This window comes from Rhincodon typus, chromosome 29, assembly GCF_021869965.1.
Source record: "Rhincodon typus isolate 14 chromosome 29, sRhiTyp1.1, whole genome shotgun sequence".
Taxonomy (NCBI): domain Eukaryota; kingdom Metazoa; phylum Chordata; class Chondrichthyes; order Orectolobiformes; family Rhincodontidae; genus Rhincodon; species Rhincodon typus.
In genome coordinates this window covers 13478334-13498238 of record NC_063360.1, presented here as the reverse complement: position 1 = coordinate 13498238, position 19905 = coordinate 13478334, and the positions used below count along the sequence as shown (strand labels likewise).

Genomic DNA, 19905 nt, shown 5'->3' with positions numbered 1-19905 from the left:
TTGTAATATATCCCTTCATGGATGTATTTTTGTGCAAAAGGCAGTGATACAAGCTGTTACTAATAAGCACTGTCCCTTTAAATGCTTCTTGACTTGAATACAATGCTCCACAATAGCCAATGTTAATACGAAGTAGCTTAGCAACGCCAAGCCTCTGCAATGTAAACTGAAACTCTCTTCCTCCTTGTTGGAGATGTACAGTGGGATCATTGGCAGCGCATTGATGCTTCAACTTAAGGCCCCGGGGACGAGGAAACAAAAACTTCCCATCATCTAGACGTGAATCCCGGGCAGGGTGGAAAGGGTCGCTCGCTATGGGCTGTGCCTCGAGTGTAAAGACAACAGCAGTCGCTTCGCCGCCTGGAGATCCCCGGCCACAACCACCCACCCACAACACGCTCACTGATGCCAACTGCTCGGATCCTGCCGACCACAACCGGCTCCCGAAAGAACACTCGAGTTTGGTCTCAGGCTGCGAAACAGCAGACCAGGAGACCGGGGAGATAGTGTGCCAATCCTGGTCACACATAAACCAGAGAACTGCAGATTCTAAAGGCAAGTACCTACAGTAATGTCAAAAATACTGCTTATTTTAGATCTGAGGTTGCTCCATAAGAAGTTCATCAGTTCCTTAAACAACTGGTTACAACAACTTGACAAAGTGATTCAGTCATAGGGAACACTATATGTTACCTTTTGAGAATAGTCAATAAACTGTGAGCAATTGGTCTCCCGGGCTCTAGCATAACCCACGTAAGTGGTTTCCTAACTGTTGAACTTCGAATGTGTCACCGAATCTCGTAAAAATTACGAGCAGGTTCCAAGTTTTTATCAACACGGAAAGAAGCTCTTCGGCCCATTGTGTCTATGGTAGCCATCAAAGATCTATCTACGTAAATTCCATTTTCCAGCACTTGGCCTTGTATGCTATTTTGAGTTTCAAGTGTTGGTATAAATACTTCTTAACTCCCTTGAGGGTTCCCACCTCTACCACCCTTTTAGGTAGACTTCTAGAAACCCACAACCCTGGGGTGAAAATAAATCCTCAAATCCCTCTAAAACTTCCTCCTTGCCTTAAAATTATGTCTGCTGATTATTGACCCCCTCCCCCATACAAAGGGAAACAAATGTCCCTATCTACCCTGTATATCTCCTTCAGAACTTTGTACACCTCAATCAGATCACCTCTTGTCCTTCTCTGCTGTAGAGAAAACAACACAGCCTATGTAGCCTGTCTGCATGGCTGAATCACTCCAGCCCAGCTAACATCCTGGTGAATCTCTTCTGCACCCTCTAGTGCAGTCACATCCTTTCTATAATGTGGTGACCAGAAAGGCAAACAGTACTCCAACTGTGGCCTAATTAACATTATGTACAGCTCCATCATAACCTCCTTGTTCTTGTATTCAGTGTCTTGACTAATAAAGCCAAGTATCCCATATTCCTTCTTAACTACCTTATCTACCTGCCCTGCACCTTCAAGGATCTTTGGAGAATAGTCTTCTTTCGAGAGCAACATCTCAGCTAGTCTCTCCTCTCTGACATAATAATTACTAGGGTCATCTTTGCCTTTTACCTTTGGCTGCCAATATAGGCTTGGGATGTAACAGAATCTTCCTATTCTGTATTACCCAGACCTATAGTGGTTGGCCATTCACCCATAAAATTCAGGGAAGCTGTTTCCTAATGAATTGAAGTGCTGAGCTTTGTATGTTCTGTGATATGTGATGGGAGTTATAATTGTACTGAATTAAGTCATTCTAAGAACATGTTTCATTGCATTACTATGGAAATGTTGCATTATTCAAAGTGCTACCTTTTTGACAAAACAACAAACAAAGATGTTACATGTGCTTGCAAAAGACACTATTCAAAGAGTTGATGTCTTGGTCAGCATCATTCCCTCAATCCACATCAACTAAAATAGGTTTCTGGATCATTTGTTGTTGTGTGCCCTGGCTGAATGCAAACTTTCTGCTACAGTTGCTTATTTAACATTTATGACTGTATTTTGAATTGGTTGTAAAACTCTTGAATGTTTTAAGGAAATGATAAGACACTATTTTAAATGTATCTACTGTCTCTGGGAAGAAAATGTGGAGATGATTTAACTGGAGTTTTCAATTTTATGAAGTGGACTGTTAATGACCAACAAAATGGGAAATTAGGTGAGAGCTAAGATAAAGTGAAATATAGGAGCAAATTACTGCAGAAACTGGAGTCCATGCTGAAAACAAAAAATGCTGGAAATCACAGTGGGTCAGGCAGCATCCGTGGAGAGAAACGTTAGCTTGCTCTCTCTCCATGGACACCGCCTGACCTGCTGTGATTTCCAGCAGTTTTTGTTTTCAAAGAAGTGAAGTATATTTGTCTGTGCTGTTGACCAAATTGCCAGTCAGAAATATTTTCATAAAGGAATCTGGAGGAAATAATGCAGAAATGCATATACAAAGAAAAGTGCATTTAAATATTTTTTTCATAACTCATAAGTATTTCCATGTTTCAAAATATAAGTGTTGCTTGGTCATGTATAAACTCCTTTATGGAAACACAGTGGTAAGATGGAATGAAAATCCATACAAATACTGCTGTAATGAAACAATTTTCAAATCATAGAAACATTGCAGTTGTGATCTATGTCCCCGGATAATCAGGAATAAATATGGTTTTCTGTAATATTCAATTTAACTCTACTAAAAAAAATCCTCATGTTTGCAGTCTGTTCCTCCTGATTACGGGTGTTTTAACAAATCACAACCATTTCAACAAAGAATCACATTGCTTCTACAGTCTGAATGTAGGATAAGATATAAAACGTTTGAAAGTGTCACACCTCCAGCGTTATTGCATTTTCTGTAATTCTGAGTATCTGAATGATTTGTTTCCTTTTTCTTTTGTTCATATTGTAGTGAAAATTAACAATAAAAAAGTTAATTTTCAAAGTACTCCACATCCATGATTTCACAAGTCAGAAGTTCAATCTGTACCAAAGTGTCAAATTTAAGTGACAGCTAAAGTCTAGGATTTAGAACTAGATAGAAAGAAATGAGGATTGTCAAAGTTAAAGATGTTGTGATCTTGTTCATAAGAAGATTCACCTTATTCATAAACTTTTACTAAATAACAGAATACAAGTCTTTTGAATGATATAGAAGTTGAGAATGAAGAATGAATAAAGAATGACATTATAGTTGCTACCCCCATAATTTTGGACTTGAGATTTCTACTACCCAGAAATGTCTAGAAGGCAAATGGGATAGTCATTTTTCTGTTAATTTTTAAGATGTTGATCTGTTGTTTAATGATGCTTCAATGAATATTCATCACCTGCAGAATTAAACACACAATTTAACCTGCATCCCTTGCCTTTTGCTTTCGACCTGACAAGGTATTTATCTGCTAAATCCAGCTCACTTGTCCTGCAGCAAAATTACAGATGCAGTTTTTTCTATTAATTTAAAGGAAGCTGGACTTAATATTATAAACACAGATATCATTCATTGCTTTCCAGGAACATGAACAAAATGAGAAATGGTGCAAAGGCATTAACATTTGCCTATTTGTAGGTGTTAATTTTAAATATGCAGGAAATGGTACTATTTTATATTAAAATATAAGATTTTTATTTGTTCTGCCTCCTCTTTTGGAGTAGAGGTCAACCTCAACAATTGCCAAGCAATCTGTACAATATGTATTGCCAAGATAATCATAAGAAGTTGAGTGTCAGCCTGTTCACACTTAGTGTTCATTAATAAAGTTCAGAAGGGGGTTACTGGATGATGATTTAGAGAGAATGTCTAAGTACCACTGGTAAACAATTGGATAGTTTGTCCAAAATAAAAAATTATGGCAGTAAATTTAATAGACAATTTGTAAAATGTTGTGGGTGAAAGTAATGTGACAGAAGTGGAATTAACTGTTTTTCCCCTCTTCCCCATTCATGAACAGACACAAGGTAACTCTAATTGTCCATACAATTCAGCGTCACTGTTTACTATTAACTTAAATATGTAATTTAGAGAGATTTCTTCAACAGCCAAGAGGGGGATGATTTAGGATGAACCAAGTACATTAGGACCATGAGCATGGATCACATTACATCAATCTGCTTACTCAGCATCCCAAGGATTATTGAAAGAATATTCAAATTACACATCTTATTTTGAAGACTTCTTATCATTAAAAAAAGCAGTAATTAACATATGATGATTCATCAGTTCAGCAATTGAGGTGAGGTTGGCAGCTTCAATGATAAAACGCTGAAGACAAGAGTTTGGTTGGCAATGGTTGAGTTTTTGATCCATTTATTCAGCATTGGACTATAAAGAGTCTGAATCAAGGCGTTTATGGCTGGCATCTTTGATGTATTATGTGGTTAACTATCAAATGCCCTTTGAAAGGGCCTACTAAGCCAATCAGTTTTATCAAAAACACTAGAGAAATGTCTGAAAGGAATGAATCTAGATGGACCTAGGTGTTGGAAATGACAATGGCATACCCAGCCCTGTCAACACTGCAAAGTCCTCTTTACTAACATCTGGGGACTTTTTATCAAAATTGGAAGAGTTGCCTCATAAGCTGGTCAAACAACAACCTCACATTGCCAAATATGATTCCATGAGTATGACTATGTGCCAGACACTACCATCCCCTCTTGACTGACCCACTAGCGGTATACAGTCAGTTTGGAGTTACCCTTGGAGTATTTATCATTGACTGCACACATTAAGAATTCTCATGCCAACAGGTCAATCAGGGGCACCTTGACGATGATCACTTACTCCCATACACCAGCCCCCCAACTGATAAAGCAGTACGCCTCCATGTTGAACACCACTTGAAAGAAGCACTGATGGTGGAAAGGGCACAAAATATACTTTGTGTGGAGGACTTCAATATCTATCACCCCAAGTGACTTGGTCACTGACCAAGTGGTTAAAGTCTGAGGAAGGATCACTCGACCCGAAATGTTATCCCTGACTTCTCTCCACAGATGCTACCAGACTTGCTGAGCTTTTCCAGCAATTTCTGTTTTCGTTTTAGAGTCTTGAAGGATTGGATTTATCTCTGGTGATGAATGATCTAACAAAATCGAAAAATCTACTTGACCTCACCCTCAGCAGTACAAAGTATCCATCTTCAAATGAGGATATCCTTCTTTGGTATTACATGGCACTACTACCATGCTAAATTGGATAGTTTTCAAGCAGATATAGCAACTCAGAGCTGGGCATCAGAGATGTTCTATGGGACAGCAGCAGAATCAACCAGTTTCTGTAAGCATATGATGAAGCATCTCCCCGATGCTACCATTACCATCGAGCTGGGGAGGGGAGAGGTGGGGGTGGGATTAACTCTGGTACTACAATGGCAGGAGGGCATGTAGTAATACCAGGAATAATACCAGACACATCTAAAAATGGAATATCAGTTTGATGAAGCAAGCTAACATCCTGGGAATTAATTTTAAGAAGTCTCTTGTTAAGAGTCTCATTAAATTCTTTAATTTTAGATTCAAACAGTTCAATTACTGTGGAGAGAAACAACAGGAGTAATGAAAGGAATTTGGGAGAGCAGCTGTGTGTTTCGAAAGACAATCTCGACTTGGTTCCTGAGGATCAGGGCCAGACTATCAGCAAGGTCAATGTGAGTGTTAAGGATGATGTAAATGATCCAACACAGCCAGAAGCAACCAAGACACAAAATGTTAATTTCCATAACCTAATGCTACATTGTGAGAGAGACCTGCTTATGAGACATGATGGTAAGAAATATGTTCATTTATATAACATCTCATCAGGTGCCATTGCCTGTAGTTTTCTTCATTTCTCCATCATCTACTGCAGCTGCTCACTCTTGAATAGCTCCACAGAGGCAGGTATCCCGCCACCAATTTTTACACATGCTTAATACCTGACACTGGTCCAGCTTCCTCAAAGCCAGCTCTCAAAGTGAATATAACCTCTGACACTGCTGTCTACATCTGTCAGCCAGAGCTCCCTGATTGGACCAGGTCAACAGCCCCAATCAGGGATCTCATATTCCATGACATCCACCTACATGACCTCGTTACAATCACTACAGTTCTCACTGGACATCCTTTCATTTATCTGGTGCTTTCCTGTGCCTCACTAAAATGGCTCATTTTCCTATATAAGCACAGTGATTGCTGCCAGGATATCAATGATCACAACTTAATCATCCTAATGTTGGTCTCAACTGATTTTCATTTGATACCATTGTGAGGTTTAACACATAATTATATTTTGGGACTTTAGTTTTAAATTGAAGGTAAATTAAGGGGATCGTGTAATATTTTCTGCAGTCTGCCAGACAGTAAAGTGGTTTTCTTGTTAGGGAACAAAGGAACAGCTGTATTGTTTTATTGAGTGGAAGCTGCAAGGTATTTACCCTTGGCAAAAAAGACAGTTCTCTGAGCATGTCATGAGTATATATCGAGTCTCCCAAAGTCCCACAAAGGTGTTGTAAAATATCTAGTTATAAACACCTTTGCTGTAAACTATCTCTTCTAAGATGAAAGTGAGTTGGGATCAAGTATAGATAATTAATAATTCTACCCAGATACAAGGCTAGTGTGCTTCACATTGTCTTGAGGAAGATGGTAGGAGAAACCAATTTTGGCATCAGCTTATAGGCTTCCTTACAAATCCAGGAATATCATGGACAGAAACAGAAATTGCTGGAAAAACACAGCAGTCTGGCAGCATCTGTAGAGAGAAAGCAGACCTAGCATTTCAGGTCCAGTAACTCTTCTAAAGAACTTACAGAACTGCAGCCAGAAGTCAGTTCAGGGATTATAAATTACTCCGCTAAGGAAAAAAATAGAAAGTGAGTCACTGAGAATAATTACAGTAGTCTCTGGAGAATGAATAGTCCACTTAAGAGATGGAGTAACATGTAACTGTAGAAGAAAAATTTTGATGATACTTAAAAGTACTCTTTTCAGTAGTTTAAAGCATAGGTTGCCTAAATACGTGTTTAGTCAATAGTGTTTTACTTCAGCCATTTGTTACAGCAAAACGTGATATTTTAATGTGGCTTGCTTCAAGCTATTAACTATAAGTTGAAATTTCTCCAATCACATGGAGATCATAACATTTACTAATGTAGGTTGCTGAAGGTTGCTAATTGTTTATCCTCTCTTTAGACCAAGGCAATCTCTTTTACATATTGTGCATTCATACTCGCATCTAACTTTCTACTACTGAGGCACAACAGGCTCACTGTGATTGAATTTTTAAGCTTTAGATAGATTTTACTTGGGTTGGGTGTGCTGTTAGGCTAGACCCATGTCATTTTTCAGCAGTCATAACTATGTTTTGCCATACTTATTTCTTCATTTAAATTCTTTCCAGATTGTTCAGTTTTTGGGGTGACCAACTCTTCTTCCAGCCTACCTAGTGACCTGTATCCTCCAGTTGTAATTGATAATGGCAGTGGGCTGATAAAAGCTGGACTCTCAGAAAATCATTCACCAACGCATGTTTTTCCAAGTGTGGTAGGAAGACCAAAGAACACAACATTGAATGTTTTTGGATTATCAGAAAGGTGCACTTATGTTGGAGAAGAAGCCCAAAGAAAACGTACTATTCTTCATTTGGTTGTAAGTAAAATGCTTATGTGCCAATACTGGAATAACCTTTTATCACCATTCCGCCTTAGTCTGCCCATCTCCGCGCTGTGGATTGTGCTATTTCTTCAATTAACACTCTATCCACTTAATTTGGCAAATTGTTAGTGTCACTCAACAAGGATGCTTTGACTGCAATGGGAAGGTAAGTTCAGGCTTTTGGCTCAGGTTAACATGAAATATTCAGAAAGAATAAAGATAGCTGTATTTCTTTCAGAGAATGTTTGCTACTGGATGAAAATAACGAAGGTTTGATTTCCCAACCCTGATGTTTATCTAGCAAAAGTTCAACAAAAATACTGAAATCTGTACATCAAAAAATACAATCAATTCAAGGAGTGAATAGCTGCTGTGGAGAATCTTATTCGTGGGCTGATTAGTAGGTGCCTATTCAGATATTGATTAAGTTGTGTTTGATTGTAGTATCCAATTCAGCATGGACTGATTGCAAACTGGACAGAAATGGAAGTGCTCTGGAGGCATGCGTTTGAAAATGAATTGCGTGTTGACATTCAGGAGCATCCAATTGTTATGACAGAACCACCAAATAATCCCCAGCAAAACAGGGAGAAAACAACTGAGGTAATAAACTCATAACAAACTCTACCAAAGTTTCTCTGTGACTGCGCTTTCAAATCCATTCGTAATTTTAAGCTCTTTAATTAGGTCACCCTTCATTTTTTAAACTCAAGTACATATCAGCTTGTTTATACAGCCTTCATCCATAAATTAAATCCTAATCTCATTCCAGTGAATTGGTAGCGTACCCCTTCTGAAGCTTGGTACTCAACACAATTCAGCTAGATTCTGGCCAAAGCTGTGTATAACTGAAGCATCATTTTCTTACTTCTTACTTCCAGCGGCCTTGAGTCAAAGACCAACATTCTATTAGCCTTTTTGATTACCTTTTACATTTGAGCATTAACCATTAGTGACTTCTGTACAAGAATGCCTAAATTTCTTGCTCCTTTACAGGTCCCGGTTTCCTCACTGTTAAGAAAATATTCAAAGTTGATGATCTCACATTTCCCCACTAAAATTTTATCTGCTATGGTTTTTGCTCCTTTTTTATGTTCCTTTGTATGAATTGGTCAGATCATCATAACCTGTTGTGCCTCCTTCATGTAATGTTTAATCCACTCGTGATGTAAACATTGCAGGCAAATCATTTATTACCCATAATTGACATTGAGGTGATGGCGAGATCTTCATAAATAAGTGGCTTGATATACCATTTCAGAAGTCATAGAGATGTACAGCATGTAAACAGATGCTTTGGTCCAACTCGTCCATGCTGACCAGATATCCTAAATTAATCTAGTCCCATTAGCAAGCATTTGGCCCATATCCCCCTAAACTCTTCCTATTCATATACTCATCCAGATGCATTTTAAATGTTGTAATTGTTCCAGCCTCCACCACTTCCTCTAGCAGCTCATTCTATACACACAACACCCTCTGCGTGAAAATGTTGCCCCTTATGTCACTTTTAAATCTTTCCTCTCTCACCTTAATCCTATGTCCTCCAGTTTTGGACACCCCCACCCAGGAAAAAGACCTTGGCTATTCAGCCTATCCATGCTCCTCATGATTTTATAAATGTCTGTAAGGTCCCCCCTCAGCCTTTGACACTCCAGGGAAAATAGCCCCAGCCTATTCAGCCTCTCCCTATAGCTCAAACCCTCCAACCCTGGCAACATCCTTGTGAACCTTTTCTGCACTCTTTCAAGTTTCACAACATCCTTCATATAGCAGAGAGACCAGAATTGAACACAGTATTTCAAAAGTGGCCAAACCAAAGTCCTGTACAGCTGCAACATGACCTCCCAACTCCTATACTCAATGCACTGAACAATAAAGGCAAGCGTACCAAACGCCTTCTTCACTATCCTGTCTACCTGCAACTCCATTTTCAAGGAACTATGAACCTGAACTCCAAGGTCCCTTTGTTCAGCAATACTCCTCAAGACCTTACCATTAAGTGTATTATTCCTGCCCTGATCTGCCTTTCCAAAATGCAGCACCTCACTTTTATCTAGATTACACTCTATCTGCAACTCCTCAGCCCATTGGCCTATCTGATCAAGGTCCCATTGTTCTCTGAGGTAACCTTCTTTGCTGTCCACAACACTTCCAATTTTGGTGTCGTCAGCACACTTACTAACGACACTTCCTATGTTCACACCCAAATCATTTACATAAATGACGAAAAACAGTGAACCCAGCACCAACCCTGTGGCACACTGCTGGTCACAGGCATCCAGTCTGAAAAGCAACCCTCTAACACCAGGCTCTGTCTTCTGACTTTGAGCGAGTTCTGTATCCAAATGGCTAGTTCTCCCTGTATTCCAGATGATCTAACCTTGCTAACCAATCTACCATAAGGAACCTTGTCAAACACCATACTGAAGTCCATATAGATCACGTATACCACTCTGCCCTCATCAATCCTCTCTGTTACTTCTTCAAAAATTCAATCAAATTAGTGAGATACAATTTCCCATGCACAAAGCCATATTGACTATCCCTAATCAGTTCTTGCCTTTCCAAATACATATAAATCCTGTCACCAGGATTCCCTCCAACAACTTGCCCACCACTGAAGTCAGGCTCACCAGTCTATAGTTCCCTGACTTTTTCTTACCACCTTTCCTAAATAGTGGCACCATGTTTGCCAACCTCCAGTCTTCTGGCACCTCACCTGTGACTATCAATGATACAGTCATCTCAACAAGAGGCCCAGCAATCACTTCCTTAGCTTCCCACAGAGTTCTAGGATACACCTGATCAGGTCCCAGGGATTTATCTACCCTTATGTGTTTTAAGACACTCAGCACCTCCTCCTCTGTAATATGGACATTTTTCAAGATGTTGCTATTTATTTCCTCAACCCACATTTCTGTGGCTCTGGAGTTGCATGTAGGCCAAACCGTGTAAGGATGGCAAATTCCATTCCATAAAAGTGAAAAAGTGATCTAGATGAGTTTTTACAACAATCTGACAGTTTTATAATCAGTTGATGATACTAACTTCTTACTCCAGCTTTATTTAATTAACCCAATTTCAATTTCCAAGCTACAGTACCAGGATTTTAAATCATGGTTCCAGATCACTAGTCCAGTTACTCAACCAATATGCTACAATGCTGTACCTGTAGGCTTGACATATCAGTTTCTATTCCTGCATACAAAATGAATGAATGTATACCAAACAAAGGACAGCATCAGAAAGACTGGCTTTCTGTTCTTATCCTTTGTAGGTAAATATTTATGACTCTTCCTAAAAGTCACAGGTATATCTACCTTCTCCACAATTAATTCATAAATGTACCCAACTCCTATCTCTCAGATACACACGATAATATTCCACATAAAAAGTGAAAACTCTAAACTGGCAAGTTAGAAGCACTGTAATGATTTGGAGTGTATTTCATCCAAAGTTTGCAACTAACGTTCTGTTGCATTTGTTTTGTTCAATATAGATTCTTTTTGAAGCATTTCAAGTTCCCTCTTTATTTCTGGGGATCCAGGCAGTGCTGGCACTACACTCCACTGGTAAAGTCACAGGAACTGTTATTGATTCAGGTAACATCATCTTTGCAATTGATCTCGGAATTATTTCCAAAAATATCCATTATATTTTCGAGGCTGGTGACCTCTGTACTGCGGGAGACAGTCTCACAATTTTTTGCAGAGTGGATTTGAGCTGATCACAAAGTAGGATGGCTGAGAAAGATGACATTTCATCAAAGTATTTAACTCTCCTGTTGATAATTTGCTTCAAGATTTCAAAATTTACTTAGTTAGTCCATCATAAACCATCCCACAAAAGGTAAAGATACTTTTGCATTTTGAGAGAGGATTTTGTTAAAACAATGCAGCAGGTCTGTGAACTGTTAACATTTGTAGTTGATGCTACTACTCTGTTCCTATACCAAATTATCAATTGTTTAATAAAGTGAATTTATTTCCTAATTTTACTGCTTGCAGGATCAACTGTGACACATGTAGTTCCCATTATTGAAGGAGATGCTTTGGAAAACATCACGCAGCGTGTACACCTGGGAGGAGAGGACTTGACAGAATACATGATGAGATCACTGGCTGAAAATAATAGCTGGTCCTTCACTTCCAAAGGTAATATTCACAACATACCAACATCGACTGAGGGTACCACTCAATGTAGGAAGATTGAGTCATATTTTCCAAGGAGTAGAAACCAAGTGATTTGCTACTTCATCCCTTTTTTGCACAATAAAAAAAATTTGTATTTCTGACATGAGATTCCAGTCAAGGTTCCTTAAGAAATGCAAGACTGTACTTACTTTCTGACAGGCCCTTCGTAGTGCACAACAATCAAGGGAAAGCAAACCATGCTTCCTTTTTACGTCAGTTGCATAATCTATGACTTAAAGGTCCCAGCACTGCTGTCAGCCACTTTGACAGCTCCTATGAAAGGGTAAGTATGTAGGGGAAGTGCGGGTTAGGGTGGCTGGTGCATAGGATGTCAAGTAAGTAGGATGCTAGGTGGGTAGGGTTCCAAGTGGGTCAGGATAGGGTTTCAGGGAGTTAGGTGCCAGGTAAGTAGGATGCTAGGTGCATGGTGGCTAGTTAAATTGTGCAGCGTTTAGGGTAGGTGGGAGAAAGCAGGAGATATCAGGCTTTGGATGCCACTGGATGTGGAATGTCAGGTCCCAGGGCACTGGTTCCTGTGCAGTGATCCCCCTGAATTTTTTTTCCTGTTCCACAGACCTCTGAGGTCCATATGGAACCCAATGTGTCAGCACCCAAATTGGCATGAACAGAGGCTTTGCAGTTTAGAGGTTAAATTGGTCCTGAGGCAGGCTAGAGCGTTTGGACTAGTGGTTGAGCAATGGGGTCAAGTTGGGACATGCAGTTCCCCCTGTTCAGGTTGGAGTTAGGGTGAGTCTCGTTCAGAACAAAGGAGGGATGTTGGGTCTGTTGGCTGGCTTTTGGGACCATGGGGTGGAGGTGGATATTGGGTCAGGATCTGTGAAGTTTAAAGCTTCTGGGGAGATGTAGCGGGGGATCTGTAAGTTAGTATGGAAATCAGTTTAATGGCTACTCAGGCTTTAGATTAGGTATTTAACACTCTGACTTTTCCTGTGTAATTTTTACTTGACTGCAACAGAACCATCTGAATTCTACAATTCCACAAGATTTCATTTGGAATACTGCATATAGACAGTTTTGGTCGCCCAGCTATAGGAAGGATTACAAGGATGTTACTGTGACTGGAGGATTTGATTGACAAGGAGAGGCTGAATAGGCTGAGACTTTATTCCTTGGAGCATACGAAGTTGAGGGGTGACCTCTGGAGGTTTATTAAAATCACAAGGGGCATAGATAAAGTGAACAGCAAAGATCTTTTCCCTAGGAGCGGGGAGTTCAAAACTAGAAGGCATAGATTAAAGGTGAGAGGGGAAACATTTAAAAAGGAATTGAGGGTCAACTTTGTCATACAGCGTGTGGTGCGTATATGAAATGAACTGCAAGAGGAGGTGGTAGATGCAGACCATTTATAACGTTTTAAAAGACATTTGGACAGGTACATGAATGTGGAACGCTTAGAGGGATATGAGCCAAATACAGTAATTGGGACTATTTAATTTTGGAAACCTAGTCGACATGGATGAGTTGGACCGAAGGGTCTGTTTCCATGCTGTATGACTCTACAACTCTATAAATTATAGAAGCAAATGGAAATCTGAATATTACCACTCCTCCAAAAAATCCAGCCCATAGAAAAATATAACTATGATTTTAAAAAGGCAAGGTCAATGTAGCTAAAAGTTTCAGTGTGCCTCTTTGTTATCTTTAATTGCCTTTGTACCAATTGCCATGATATTTTAATACATAATTGTTCATTAGTTAACACCAAACATCACCCTCATTCATTAATTGATGTGTATCCAATGCCAGGCCTGATCAAATGCGAAGCTGAAGAATAGCAGCTCTACTGCAATATGAAAAGGATCACTGATATAGAAGCATTTCTTCTTTTGATGTTCATTTGTTATTCTGCTTCTTAAAAAGCACAGACTGGAGGAGAAGCACAGAGGCATAGGTGAACATGTTAATTCAGCAAAGGACAGTGTGTTCCATTTAAAGTTTCTTATATTACATTGCATTTTGCATGCAGAAGCAAGACAATTTGTATAATCTGTCAGTGCCTGTGATTTTTTTGTTCCTGACAGTCCTCCCACCTGACTTTATCAGATACGGTTTGATCTAGTATTAAATAATGGGATCTCAATTATCAACGTCGAGAGTATACCAGCTAAAACTCAACTTCTAATGGCTCATGGTAAAGATGCAATATACAACAGAGCAAGACAGGCTAACAAGGTGTGATATGCTCCTACTTGTTCTAGGTATTAACAGCCTGATGCAATTCCCTTGCAGCAAGTTAATGTTAAAATACAATCCAGTAACCTGACTTCCAAAGTATTTTATTGATCTGGGAAATCTCAAAATGCACTAACAATAATTTAAATGATCCACTCTGTACATATTGAATTGTATTTTGTGTCAATTTCCAGCTGGGTTGGATATTATCAGAAACATCAAGGAGAAATTTTGTTACGTTGCCCTTAATTTTGAAGCAGAACTCAAGAACTTCAAGAATAATCCAGAAGAAATAAAGGAGGAGTACGTGCTTCCAGATGGACAAAATATGATTATCACAAATCAGAAATTCATCTGCCCTGAAGTCATCTATAAGCCATTTTTAATAGGTAACGGTTCGAGACATTTGACCATACTCTAATCATCTTTCCCTGCTCATAGACAGTAGAACAATGTTTCAGTGCAAAATATCTCCTTCATGACATCTGTCTACTGACTGTACACTGTTCAACTGATAATTAACCTAGTGGTTATACAATTTGAATGGTATTTCTTTTCATTTCCATTTGTATTTCACCTCTAAACATGATTTTTCAGAATTATCTAATTACAACTGAATTCAAAAACGGATGCGGAAATAACACAGATGGTGTGGGGTGAAGTAGCAGTTTTTTTAAAAGAAAAGTTTTGCTTTGGTGCAATGTATGTATGTCATGAAATGATATCACTTTATTTCAGGCAAAGACATACAGAACCTGCCTACATTGACACATTCAGTGATTGAGAGATGCAGTGAGGAGATCCGCAATGATTTGTATGCCAACATTGTACTAGCTGGTGGTAACAGTATGTTTAAGAATTTGGAAGAACGATTACAACAGGAGATGTCAAACCTTGTAAAAACAGGGATAAAGGTATTTTTCCATATTTTCTACAATCTTCTCCAGAAGGTCTAGACTCTTAATGGGATATGATTCTTTGACTGTAACACCCCTACATTCTCAGCTACATTTTCATTTGTTCAGTATCTGCCTAGATATCAAGTGACTTTAGGCTATTTGATCACATCCTAACCATCTCCTGTAGATACCAGTCATTTACATTAGTTCCAGTGGAGGTCACTTGTTTGTAAAATTTTATAGTGTAAATTTATCAAGTCAAACAAAATGTTAATATTAAAAAAGCCCATGTGAATTGAACAATCCTTTTCCTTTATCCAATCAACCCTACCCAATCATTTCTTTGTTGTAGAGCAAGCACTTGCTAAAATGGCTAAATGGCTGTCTCATTAACTGAAGTTTCCACATACTCCTCATTTTTTCCTCTCTCCAGCCATGCATTTAACAGTCTCCTCATTTCTTAGCTCAATATTAATAATGTGGGTCAAATGTTATGAGTTAGTGTTTTTGGGCAGGCCAGAACTGGATGGCACGGTGGCTCAGTGGTTAGCACTGCTACCTCACAGCACTAGGGGGCTGGGTTCGATTCTGCCCTCAGGCAACTCTGTGTGAAGTTTGCACTTCTCTGGGTGTTCCGGTTTCCTCCCACAATCCAAAGATGTGCAGCCTAGGTGGATTGGCATGCTAAATTGCCCATAGTGTTCAGGGATCCTCTGAGGGCCAGCATGGACTTGTTGGGCCAAAGGTCCTGTTTCCACACTGTAAGGATTCTAAGCTCGAAGAACTGCCATTGCTTACTTTGAAAATTCGAACCTGGGTCAGGCACTATAGCTCGTCCAAAGTGAGATTACAGCACAGCATAAAAAAGTCATTCACATCACTGAACTAGTGCCTCTCACAGAGCAAGCACAATCCATTCTTCGATAATTCTTAAAATATCTTCGGAATTGTTCATTAGGGCACCAAAGAAACCTGTTCGATCCTCCAAATGCATATTATCTCTCTGTACACCAATCCACACAACCCCGCTGACCTGCCCTATTCCCTGCATGTTTATTTAATTTGAGTGTCAGTCCAACTTCCGATGGTTACTATCTAAACACTTAAATCTGTATTGCTTAGTCCTTGTACATTAGCTAAAGGGAATAGTGACGGTAGGTTGGTGTAGAGCTGGATGAACACAGCAGGCCAAGCAGCATCAGAGGAGCAGGAAAGCTGACGTTTCGGGCCTAGACCCTTCTTCAGAAATGGGGGAGGGGAAGGAGGTTCTGAAATACATAGGGAGAGAGGGGGAGGTGGATAGAAGATGGACAGAGGAGAAGATAGGTGGAGAGGAGACAGACAGGTCAAAGAGGCGGGGATGGAGCCAGTAAAGGTGAGCGTAGGTGGGGGGTTAGGGAGGAGATAGGTCAGTCCAGGGAGGACGGACAGGTCAAGGGGGCGGGATGGTTGGTAGGTAGGAGATGGGGGTGGGGCTTGAGGTAGGAGGAGGGGATAGGTGGGAGGAAGGACAGGTTAGGGAGGTGGGGACGAGCTGGGCTGGTTTTGGGATGCGGTAGGGGGAGGGGAGATTTTGAAGCTTGTGAAGTCCACATTGATACCATTGGGCTGCAGGGTTCCCAAGCGGAATATGAGTTGCTGTTCCTGCAACCTTTGTTATACATAATCTGTATATTTTTATCAACTCTCCTTCCCTATTTTTTCCTAGGAGAAACAACATATCCAACCTGACTTTGTGGCTAAAATTTCTCAATCACAGAACTACTCTAGGAACTCTCCTCTGCCCTTCCTGAAGTCTGGTGACCAGACCCTCCCTGCTTTCTTATTCCAAACTCCATTCATGAAACTCAGAATCCCACCTGCTTTGCTAGATACCCTCATACTATGACGTTCAACCTTCCAAGATCTATCCACATGACTCTGTCCTTGCACAATCTCTAGCTCTGCCATTAAGTTTATATTGCCTCTACTCATCTCTTCTACAATAATATATTTCCTTACATGTCTACAAATTATATGTCCATCTGCTAACTGTCCTTTCTTTTAGGTTATGCCCATTTATAGTGGATTGGTATATCATCCTCACTCCAAATTTGATGTCATTAACAAATTTTGAAATTTTACTCAATTGAAATATCCAAACAATTTATTTAAATCAAAAATAAATGACAAATAAATCAATGACCATAGCCCTGACCCTTGAAGAACCTTATTATTTACCCTCCTCCAATCTGAAAAGCAACCATCTTGCATGACTTACTGTGTTTCGTCCTTAAGCTTTTATTTATTCAAGCTGACACTGGCACTGACATTGCTCTTTTGAGAGCTTCAATTCTGTTAACCAGCTTTATGCAGTATTTTGTCAAATAGTTTATTAAACTCACTTTTTGTTAATTCATCAAACACTTATTCAAACATGGTCTGCTTTTTACAAACTTATGTTGGTTCTCCTCTTTATCTCTCTGAAAGCCTTTTTTTTTGCAAAACCTTACCCACCACTGATGTTAAACTGAGTGTCCAAATGCCCTTACCCTTGCCAAGATAAAGGTGTCAGTATTTGACAGTCTCCAATATTCTGGCATCTTTTTTTAAATCGAGTTGTATGGTCCCAGCTGATGGTACTACGGACAGTTCAGACCCCAACCTGGCCTGATAGATCATATGTTTTTGTTAGTTAACATCGTGGTCATTTACTGTAACTTGGTCACATATGGCTGCAGATTGTCTTTAACAACAGAACAGGAGTTTACTATACATAGGACAAAAACAAAAAATAAAAGCAAAGCTGTTTATGTTGAGCACAGTTAGAGAAGAATCTTAAAACACCTAGCAAAACCGTTTCAGTCTATTCCTCAACCTCACCATGTTACAGAGGAAGTACCCCTCATTTCCTATCTTTAATTCTGATGTAGCCAATTCTCCAGTTTCTTCCTGTGAACTGTTAAGTCTTCTTAAATAAATATTCACAAATTGAGAGCGTGGACTTTCTCAGTGTTATAGTAACCTGTAGAATTCTAATTAAACAGTTCCAGTCTGAAGTTGCACAAACTGAACCTTTGTACTGAGGTACCTGTTTTCCATGAAATGCTTTTCACTCTTTATTTGTGAGGTAAACAATACTTACTTCTGACTCAAATCAGATATTCTCTTAACTACCCAAAAATCTTTCCATCTCCAGGTTTTTAAATTAAAATCAACCCATAATTATCCTGAGCCAAAAACAAGTTAATGGCCCTCAATGTTTGCACTCCCTTTCATAAACCAGTACAGGGTTCCCTGTTCTCTGACAAACCAGATAAGATCACTGTTATGAAAGGACTGTCAACCTACTTTTCTTTTTAAACTTTACAATAGTGGGCATATGGAATTGGTTACATTTATAAAGTCTACTCTCTATAAATGATTCAAATATATAGAGTATGTCGAAACTTTTCATCACAGTAGAAAGATTGGAAAGTTATGACAAACCTATTGCACTTTCTTGAGTTAATTTGGCTCCAAGCAATCCAGGATAGGCAATTTATATTCATACTTATACTTCTACCATATCTGTTTTAGCAATATTTTGTTATCTCCCTCTTGCTTAGTAAATCTAGCTCTACACAGCATTTGATTATCTCTATATGTATTGCCAATTATATTTCATATCAAAAAACATATTTACCAAAACAAATGAAAGCTATTCAGTTAGTTCAGAAATAATTGCTCTTGCCAGCAATTATTTCATATTTGACACCTTAGAAATTTCTAACCTTAATGAGAAAACAAAGTTATTGTTTTTATACACTTGTCATATTACTTTGCATGCTAGTGGTTCCAAAGCTGCTCAAGTGCACTTTAGAAGCATCTAACAACAGAATATTTGATGGCTGTAGCCATGAGAACCCATTGGTTATCATGGAGACTGATGGGATCTGTTTAGTAAAATTTGCATAGATCAAATTAAATTATGACATAAAGGAAATAAATTGCAAACTATTTTTTAATTACAACCAACCATGACTCAGTCAAATTCCTTTCTGATCTAACTAGATGCCAATTTTTTTTTTTTTAATCTGAAATTCTTTTCTCTCCTTCAACAGGTGAGGGTTCATGCACCTCCCAACAGGAACTACCTTTCATGGAAAGGAGCAGCCATTTTGTCTGGTCTTTCCAATTTCCAACAAATGTGTGTATCCCGCCAAGACTTTGAAGAATTTGGAACCACTGTTTTGTACAGAAAACTAAGTTAAACAAGAAAGGAACACTGCCTGAAATCCGAAGAAAAAGATCAATCATTAACAGAGTAAAGGCAGAACAGAAAGGATCAATACTTGCTATAAGCCATTGATCTTGCTCTACTTAATCATCACAGAAGCAATGGGATACAGTGGGGTACCATGGGGTGAGGTCACTGCTATTTGATAGATTGGGCATGGGCAGCAACAATATTTGGTGAACAGATAGGGATGCACTTGATAGGAGGCCATTGGCCGTGACTAGATTGTCAACTAGTTCTGGGATCAAGCATCATTTTAGTTTGTGCCTTAAATAAACTTCATTAGCAACACCTCAACAAACTTTAAGCTTCAATCCTTAAAATGTTGATGCCTTCTTGTCAGACTACTACAAAGTTTTCAATCTCAGCAATGTGTATTCCAATCTTTTAGTCTTTTACTCGTTTCATTTTTATTGTAGACATGATCAATTTTGTTATTTCCAAAAATACATTTCTGAAACCACAAGAGCTGAGCAGCATTCAGCCTGAAACCATTCCCAACAGTGGAAGGTAAGACTGTTGAAATAAGGGCCCATGAGATGGAGGAAATTAAAAATTTATTTACAGCTCTTCTACAGCAGTTTTTTAGTCTTAAGACTTGTATCCACAGAGTCCTCAACAATCAGGTCAGTGAATATGTCTCAGAGATAGTAGGAACTGCAGATGCTGGAGAATCTGAGATAACAAGGTGTAGAGCTGGATGAACACAGCAGGCCAAGCAGCATCAGA

The 19905-nt window shown here is 39.1% G+C and overlaps 1 protein-coding gene across 2 annotated transcripts; it reads left to right on the top strand.

Moving 5' to 3' along the window:
• The first annotated feature begins 206 nt into the window (after positions 1-206).
• Positions 207-19866, top strand: LOC109935281 (actin-like). 2 transcript variants are annotated; one of them, XM_048614133.1, is made up of 9 exons: positions 207-555; positions 5513-5764; positions 7377-7624; positions 8075-8233; positions 11133-11235; positions 11641-11787; positions 14280-14408; positions 14758-14933; positions 19001-19866. In XM_048614133.1, exons 1-9 carry the CDS (start codon positions 315-317, stop codon positions 19148-19150), a joined length of 1605 nt encoding a protein of 534 aa, XP_048470090.1. In that variant the 5' UTR covers positions 207-314; the 3' UTR covers positions 19151-19866. The 2 variants fall into 2 exon arrangements, with proteins under 2 accessions (XP_048470090.1, XP_048470089.1); XM_048614132.1 differs by having other exon boundaries at positions 14214-14408.
• Positions 19867-19905: the final 39 nt, after the last annotated feature.